The sequence below is a fragment of the Pinus tabuliformis genome, chromosome 7 (genome assembly GCF_031772625.1).
Source record: "Pinus tabuliformis cultivar Carrire ecotype Pingquan chromosome 7, CPIR1, whole genome shotgun sequence".
NCBI classification, from domain to species: Eukaryota; Viridiplantae; Streptophyta; class Pinopsida; order Pinales; family Pinaceae; genus Pinus; species Pinus tabuliformis.
The window spans coordinates 1502547307-1502556661 of NC_142293.1; the positions used below are offsets into that span (position 1 = coordinate 1502547307).

The 9355-nt window shown below is 37.5% G+C and overlaps 1 protein-coding gene across 1 annotated transcript; it reads right to left on the reverse strand.

Annotated features, from left to right (window-relative positions):
- Positions 1-8237: 8237 nt before the first annotated feature.
- On the reverse strand, positions 8238-8903 carry LOC149253522 (uncharacterized). The gene has a single exon (XM_089454520.1). The coding sequence runs from the start codon at positions 8901-8903 to the stop codon at positions 8238-8240; it is 666 nt and encodes a 221-aa protein (XP_089310646.1).
- Positions 8904-9355: the final 452 nt, after the last annotated feature.

Consider the following 9355-nt stretch of genomic DNA (forward strand, 5'->3'; position numbering starts at 1 on the left):
GAAGAAGTATAGAGGAAGTCTAGCATTGAAACTTCCATGCCAGAAGCTATGGTAGCCAGAGGCTGATCCAGGGAGAGAGGAGAAAAATCAAGAAGTTCTTCCAAATCAAAGTCAAGAGGCAAGAAGTGTAAAGCCAAATGTTGGTTTTGCAACAAAATAGGGCATCTCAAGAAGGACTGTTGGAAAAGAAAAGAGTCTGGTGAAAACCCAAAGAAGGAAGCAAATCAAGTCGAGTCAGATATGATTGATGAAGTTTTGTCTGTTGAATTAGGTATGATAGATGAAGCTTTGTCTAATTGCAATGTTTCTCAACATTTTGAATATTGGTTGTTAGATTCTAGCACTTCTCATCACATGAGTTCACATAGAAACTAGTTCACTTCATATCAAGTTGTGAATGGCAGTTCTGTGTTTATGGGTAATAATGTATATTGTCAAATTGTTGGGGTGGGAAATGTCAGAATTAAAATGTATGATGGTACAATTAGAACATTGATTGATGTTAGACATGTACCTAAGTTGAAAAAGAATTTGATTTCTTTGGGAGTATTGGACTCAAAGGGTTAAAAATTCATAGGTCAAGGTGGAGCGCTGAGAGTCTCAAAGGGCGCTCGATCGTTATGAAGGCATAGAAGATCATAAATCTTTACAAACTTAAAAGAAGTACTCAAGTCAATGAGGCAACAACTGTATCTGAGGAGGCAGGAGAAGATACCTACCTATGGCATCAACAATTGTGTCACATGAGTTCACGTACTGATGAATCACAAATTACTTCCTAATTTGAAATCATTGAGTTTCATTTTTTGCAAACATTGTGTATATGGAAAACAATGTAGACAAAAATTTAAAGCTGATAGTCATAATAGTAAAAGAGTTTGGTTTATATTCATTCCGACCTTTGGGGACTATATCCTATAGTGTCTAATGGAGGTGCATCCTATTTTATCACATTTATTGATGACTATTCCAAGAAAGTTTGGGTTTATATGTTAAAAAGAAAAGCTAATGGGTTTAATGCTTTTAAATAGTTTAAATCTATGGTGAAAAAGAAAACATGCAATACAATTAAATATTTAAGAACTCGCAATGGCGGTGAATTTACTTCCTTAGAATTTGGACAATATTTCAATGATGAAGGGATTCTTAAACAAAAAACTACTATCTATACTCCTCAGCAAAATGGTGTTGTCGAACGTATGAACAAGACTCTTATGGAAAGAGCTAGAAGCATGATCAACAATACTAATATGCAGAAGGAGTTGTGGGTAGAAGTAGTATCCATTGCTTATTATTTAATAAAAAGATTACTTTCAATTGTTATTAATTGTAAAAACCCTGAAGAGGTTTGGTTAGGTCAATCTTGTGATTATTCATATTTAAGAATTTTTGGTTATAATGCCTATGCTATTATTCCAAATAATCAACGTTCTAAGTTTAGACACAAAAGAAAAATATTATGTATTTGTCTGGTATGCTGATGTTGGGAAAGGATATGGGCTGTGGAATCCTTCTTTGCATAAGATAATAATTAGTAGAGACGTAACATTTGATGAATATTCTCTTTGAAAATCTAATGTTGAAAAATTTGAACAGGAACAGGTATTGCTGAATCAAAAAAAAATAGTTGGAGACTCAACCTTTTCAGAAATTCGAAAGGAAGAAGAAACTTATGAAGAAAAAGGTGAAGAATTCTTAAAGGAAACTGTAGAATTTCAACAAGTAGTTCAACAACCAATCACTCTTAGGATGTCTGCAAGGGAAAGAAGAACACCCAAAAGGTATGAATATTTTGCTTCATTTGTTGCGTTGATTACTGAGGTTGGGGAACCTTCTTGTTATTAGGAAGCAATGGATGATGCCGATAGTAAAAAATGGAAGAAGGTTATCGATGAGGAAATGGATTCCTTAACCAAGAACAAAACTTGGGATCTTGTAGAACTTCCTAAAGGGAGAAGTGTTGTCGAATGTAGATGGGTCTTCAAATTGAAGAGAAATGTTGATGGAAGCATTGAAAGATATAAGGCAAGGCTGGTATAAAAAGGGTACTCTTAGGTAGAAGGTATTGACTTCTAGGAGATCTTTTCACCAGCCACAAAACTAGTTTCTATTCATACCATGTTAGAAATGACTACATGACTTGACCTTGAATTAGAATAGTTAGATGTTAAAACAAATTTTCTTCATGAAGATTTGGATGAGAAGAACTAAATGGAACGAGCTTAAAGTTTTGTACAAGGTTGCAACAAGAGATTAATTTGCAAGTTCAGGAAATCATTATAAGGCATGAGGTAGTCTCCTAGGAAATGGTACACGAAGTTTGACTCCTTCATGGCGAGCTAAAAATTCACTAGAAGTGAATATGATCATTACGTGTGTTTTAAAGATTCCATTGGTATATTCATTATCTTAGTTTTGTATGTTGATGATATTCTTATTGCAATCAAAAGCATGCAGAGATCAATAGGTTAAGGCTCAATTTTTTAGGGCGTTTGATATGAAGGATGTTGGAGTTGCAAAATAGACCTTGGGCATGGAGATACACAAAGACAAGAAAGATGGAAAGATTTGGTTATCATAACAAAAGCACGTGGAGAAAATAATTGCAAAGTTCAGTATGAACAATGTGAAACTTGTTAATGTTCCTTTAGCTTCCCATTTTAAGCTTTCTTCAGGTTTCCTAGAACTGATGAATAAAATAAGTATATTTCTCATGTACCATATGCAAATGTAGTATGAAACTTAGTGTATGTGATGGTGTCTATAAGGCCTAGGATCTCACATGAAGTTGGAGTTGTTAGTAGGTTCTTGGTAATCTAGGAGAAGAAAATTGGCAAGCAATGAAATGGGTGCTTCAATATTTGAGAGGTACAAGCGACCATCATATCATCTTTAATGGTTGTGGAGATTCAATCCGTGAATATGTTGATTATGCTGGTGAATTGGACAAGAGATCCACTACAAGATATGTCTTTACTCTTGCAGGTGGAGCAATTAGTTGGATGTCAAAGCTTCAAGAAACAATTGCTTTGTCCACTACTAAAGAAAAGTATATAGTTGCTTCAGATGCCTGTAAAGAGGCAATTTGGTTGAAATGTCTACTTGATGAGCTTGGAAGGATGAAGGAAAAAGTGTATGTATTCTTTGACAATCAGAGTGTTATTCATTTGACTACTAATCCAACTTATCGCAACAAGACTAAACATATTGATGTAAGATACCATTTTGTAAGACATGTAATTGATGGTGGAAAAGTAGCTCTCAAGAAGGTCCACACAGAAGATAATTATGTAGACATGTTCGCAAAACCAGTATTGGTAGAGAAGTTGCGGTGGTGTTCGGCTTCTCTTGGCTTGCAAAAAACATGATGAATGGGCATGGGAAAGGGAGTAGGAAATTTTTTTTCAAGGTGGAGATTATTAAGAATGAAATTAACTAAAAGATTGTTACAAATGTAATTACCTCAGCTAACTTGGATTTACTGTTCAGACAGGTGTGTAACGATAGGAAATTATGTAATGATGTGTTCCTATTTAGATAAGGTTTCCTGAGAGGCTTGATGTATATTTGGAGAGTCACTTTTTAACCTTGAATATTAAAAATTCGAATCCCCTGTGCCGTGGAGGTTTCCTTGACACATCGTCAGAGTTTTACCATGTAAAATTCCGTGTCTACTTGTGCAAATTTAGTTTATGTTTTTTATGTGCATTTTCTTTCTTGTTTGTGAAATTCACAGACTCTAAATACCAACAAAATATTAGTATTAGCACATATATCTATGGATCTCTTATTTTTGTGATTCTCAAGAAGGAGCAACATGAATGGAATCTATGCAAAAATTACAAATCCCTATGCAAGGTTATAATTAATAAGTAGTATCCATTACCCAAAATTAATGGTCTTCTTGATCATTTGAAGAGGTTCCTAGTACTTTACCAAGATGGACTTTGCTTTAGAGTATCATAAAGGGCAAAAGAAGCCTATTATGTGTAGAAGACAACTTTGAAGACCAAATTTGATCTCAGACTCAATGTTTTATGCCTTTCAAGTCACTAATGTGCCTTGTAATTAGATAATATCTTAGTTTTCAATGTGTTTTGGTTTGATCATTTACATGTCGACAATGTTTTGAAACTCTACAAACATACATTACAACCCATAAATTTAAACTTTGCACATATGTGGCAAGATGAAAGTTTTTATTGGTTGTTTTTCCACTTATATCGACATTTACACATATCTATCCTTTTAAACCTATCTTAGCTATGGATCTATTATATCTCGAGAGGGACCAAATCTGGTAAAATAAAAATAAAAATGTTTTTTCAATAATTTTCAACTTAAAAAAGTGTTTTATCTTTAAAAAATTATTCCCTCTTTAAATATGATAAATCAGAAATTAAAATGTATTATAAAAAAATATTTCTAAAAGTTTGATCTTTTACTCAAAGAATAAAATTTATTCAATATCTCAAACTACCAAATACATACAACTAAAAAAATAATATTCATAAAAATTTGATCTCTTTACTCAAAGAAAGAAAAAACATATATTAAAAAACATAAAGATTATCAATTAGAATTTTCGGAATAATCACATAGTTGAATCAATTATGTGATTATTCTGAAAATTCTATTTGATAATGATATGGATCACAGAAATCTGAAATCAAAAGCATAAAGATTCTCATTACATGGTGTTGTTAACATTAATCTCAAGTTAATTTAAAGAGAATATAGTTCAAAAGAAAATTTCATCTCTTTTCACCTCTAAAAATGTGATCTTTTTCCCCTAAAAAACTAATAAATTATTAAAATAAATCCATATTGAATTTATAAATATTGAATTAAGATGAATCATATTAAATTTATTTTATAAATAATATAATATAATATAATATAATATATATATATATAATATATATATATATATATATATATATATATATATATATATATAATACAAAACAGTTATGGGATTTCATTATATATTTGGAAAAAAGCCACAATTCAGGTTACAGATAGTGAAGCTGATTTCTGAGCGCCTCTCCAACAAGAGGGACATAGCACATACGCTTATGAGTCACCTCTTTTTACATTTTATAATGTGAACTATTACTGTTGCTTTCCTGTGAGTTGTGATGCATACAAACTGTTTCAATAAAATGTAGTAAAACATGGAAGATTAGGGGATTGGATCCCATGAGGTTTCTTTGTCTCTGAGAATAGTCCCAGCAGCTAGCTGGACTGCCTTGTTTGCCTCTATGTCTGCCTCTTTGTTGTTTGCTCTCAGAACATGAAAGAATTTCAAATTCAGGGGCTTTGTCATGTCTTTGATCCTTGTAATCATCCTTGCAAGCCGCAGATCTGCTGGATTAGTGTTGGTCACCATTGCTTTGATGATGACCTGCGAATCACCAAAGACATTTGCCTCCTTGTGGCCCAACTCTTTGAGTAGTTTGATCCCTTGAAGAAGGGCCATCGCTTCAGCTTGCATGCTTGAGGAGTGACCCAGTCCCCAAGCATATCTGTGGATAGAAGTTTCTTCTGAGTTTATAATGAGTCTCCTGCGCCAGCAATTCCTGGGTTTCCCTTGGCTGCCCCGTCAAAGAAGAGAGAAGGAAGAGTTTGCTTGGAAATCCAGGATTGAAATTCTTCTTCATTTTTCCTGATTTGCCAATCTTTGAGAGAGATAGATATGATAGTCGATTTTTGGAATTGGAGATTGAGTGCAACTCCAAACTCAAGATCTTGCTGACATAGATTTGTATCATCCATTTTGTCTCTCAGCCACTCAATTAACTGGCATTTCACTGTATTTGCAATTAGTCTGAAATCCTGTTCTTTATTTATGAATATCCTTCTATTCCTCTCTAACCAGATTTTCCAGTTAATGAGTTTAGGCAGAGCAGTCCATGCTGCTTTGATGATTTTGTTTTTTGGATTTGGGCCTAGGTATCTGGCCAACCATCCAGCAAATAAGTCTGGGACGGAACAGGGAAGGTGAACTTAAAATTCCATGATCCAAGAAGCTCTTGCCAGATAAGGCCTGCGAATTTGCACTCTAGCGTGAGATGAAGGGCGGATTCCGGGCTTTCCTTGCATAACGTGCATCTTGAAGGCCCGAAAAAGCCCCTTTTCTGTAACCTGTCATCTGTAAGGATTTTTTGGTGGCAGAGCAGCCAGCAGAAATGGTCGATTTTTGGAATAGAGGGAAAATTCCAGATGCCAAACCAAGGTGCAGGATTGGGAGGGACGTGAGGTTGTTCCATGCACTTGGTATAGCCCAGAGCCACCATGTAACCATCCCGTTTTGGACCCCAGCCTCGCACGTCTTTCCTCCGAGCGTGGGAAGGAGCCAGCCCATGCATAATTTTTAGGAACGCAGCAAAGTCGATTTGCAGTGCGGGTGGAACCGGGAGCTGCTTCCAACCAGCCCAGCAGTCACCACTCCAATTCGAAAAATCCCACAACGTTTTGATATTTGCGTCCGTCATCCAACTCTTCAGCTCGGTCATGGAGTTCGATTCTGCCAGCAGGGGCCTGTTCATTATGCTGTCGTCCCACAGGTTGATAGATTTACCATTTCCAGGTATCTAGAAGGAGTGAGTTCTTATCAGAGGGCCAGCTTTGTTGCAGAGCATGCTGAATGGGGTTCTGAGATGGGATTTGGGCTGATCCAAGCATCGGAGTCTTTGTCCTCTGAAGTATTTTTTCCACAGTGCTAAGTGTACCCAACCTGGTTTGGGAGCTATGATTTTCCAAATCAATTTTGCTCCCATGGCTAAGTTTTGAGCACAGAGATCTTTGAAATTCAGCCCTCCCTCCTGAAGCGGTCTGGTGACAATTCCCCAGTTAACTAGAGGGATCCTCTTTTCATTTTGCTTGCCTCCTTTCCAGAATTTTTTTTTTAATTAGCTCCTCCATCTTCTTGAGGATTCCCCTAAGTGCCAAGAGAACAGAGAATTGGAATAAAGGTAGGCTACTAAGAACTGCTTTGATAAGCACTGCTTTGCCAGCAATGTTGAGCCAAGAGGATCCCCAGGCCTGCATTTTTTATTTGAATTTCTCTATCTGAGGATTCCAGTCTTTGCTCAAGGCCCTCTTATGGAAGATGGGAAGTCCAAGGTATTTAAAAGAGGTCCAATTTGAAGAGGCTACAAAACCTAGACATCTGGCAATGGAGTTTGCGGATGAAGCAGAGATATTCCAGCAGTAGATATGACATTTGCCCTTATTTAATTCGCTGCCCGAGACTTCACAGTAATCTTCCAGCACTTCTTTAAATCTGACTGCTGAAAGTGGAGTTGCAGCCCCCAGCAGCAAGGTATCGTCCGCGAAAAGGGCGTGATTGATGTTCTTTACCCCTCTTGCTATGCACAGGCCAGCTATATCTTGATCTTGCTATTTCTTATCTAAATAAAAGCTGAGGACAGAAGCCTGCAGCACAAAGAGGAGGGGTGAGAGGGGACACCCCTGCCTCAGCCCTCTAGAGGCTTTAAAGAATTCAACAGCCTTACCATTCACCAAGGGAGCAGTCCAGGGCTCCGAGATACAAGCTCGGATCCAGTTAATAAAATTTTGACCAAAACCCAACTTGTGCATAACGTCCATCAAAAAGCTATGCCTTACACGATCAAATGCATTTGCTAGATCTAGTTTAATGACCATACCTTTTTCTTTTCGATGAAGACTGGAATGGATCGCTTCTTGGACCAGGATGAAGTTATCCACATGCTGTCTGCCATGAATAAATCCTCCTTGATTCTCCGGAATGATTTTGGGGAGAATATTTCTTAGCCTGTTCACTATCACCTTGGTTATCACTTTGTATCAAGTGTTACGTAAGGAGATTGGGCGGAATCTATTGAATGAGTTTGCTCCTTTTTCCTCAGAGATGAGGGCGAGAAAAGCTGAATTTGTGCAACCTCCGATTTTCTGACAATCTTGGGACTTCTGAATCATTTTTAAAAACTCCTTCTCCACAATCTACCAACAGGTCTGGAGAAATCTAGTTGTAAAACCGTCTGGTCCCGGGGCTTTGTTAGGATCCATTGCAAAGAGGGCGTCCCTGACTTCATTTTTTGTGATTTTGCTTTCAAGCAGGTGATTCATTCTAGAAGTGATAAGGCGGGGAACAGCTTCCAGAAGGTTAGAGCTTTGGCCAGCCTCCATGTCTTCACTATACATCTTCTTAAAATGTTTGGAAGCTGCCTTTTTGATGCTGGAAAAATCCTTTAAGGTGCAGTTTTCTTCTTTGATTTCAGAGATGGAGTTACAGCATTTCCTGGCTTGAGCTTGCTTATGAAAAAAGAGGAGTTTCTATCGCTTGCTTTGAGCCATAGACTCCTGGATTTGAGCCTCCAGAATTCTTCTTCAGCCAAACAAGCCTTATGAAATTTCTGCTGTAGCTGCGACTCCTTGTCCAGCTCTTCTTTGGTGATTTCAGCTGCTTCTAGATGGAGATGTTGCATTTCTAGAGTGTTTTGAATTTTTTTCCTTTCAGCAGCAGGATTGGGCAAGGTCTTAACCCAGTTTTTCAACATTGCTTTTACTCTTCTAAGTTTTTCCTCCCAAACAAAAAAAGGGGAACCCTTGACTGGGTCTTTCCAGCAATCTCTGACCTTTTGCATGAAGTCTGCCTCTTTAGTCCATAGTGAACTGAATCTGAAAGGGATAGGCCCCAGGTCCTTGGGAGCCAGCAGCTCAAGACTAATGGGCTTGTGATCTGATACACTGCTATGAAGAATGTGCATTCTAGCCTCTAGCCCAAGAAGCAGGAAGGAGCTTTGAACAAAAAATCTATCAAGTCTTGCCGCTATATGTCCAGGACCAACTCTCTTATTTGACCAAGTAAACTTACCAGTAACCGGCTTGATGTCTAGCAGGTCCCAGTCCTGCATGAGGTCCTCCGCCCATTCTCTTGCCGGATCCCTTACAATGCTGCCTCCTCTTTTTTCTGACGAGAGGAGGGTGAGGTTGAGATCTCCGGCTATGATGATATTTTCCAGGTTCTCTAGATCTGCCAGACTTTTTATGGAGTCCCAGCAGTTTTTTTTCTCACCTGCATTGTTAGGAGCATACACATTGAATAGACAAATGAACTCCTTAGTTTCTAAATGCTGCATTTTTAAGAAAATCCAATGGGTATTCAGAGACTCAGAGATTAATGAGAACTTATTAGGATTCCAGAGCGACCCAAGCCCTCCCGAGGCTCCACGGGCAGAAATTGCTTGTGCTCCGCTTTTATTCCAAAATTTTTTACTTGCTTGGAGGAAAGCTGTGTCCTCCATTTTAGTCTCCTGGATGAGGAGTATCCAGGGGCTTCCAATCTTATTAAACTTTTCATTGCTTC

Bases quoted from the DNA above. Each gene is read 5' to 3' on its own strand.
- LOC149253522 (XM_089454520.1), bottom strand. From the start codon at position 8,903: ATGCAGGACTGGGACCTGCTAGACATCAAGCCGGTTACTGGTAAGTTT.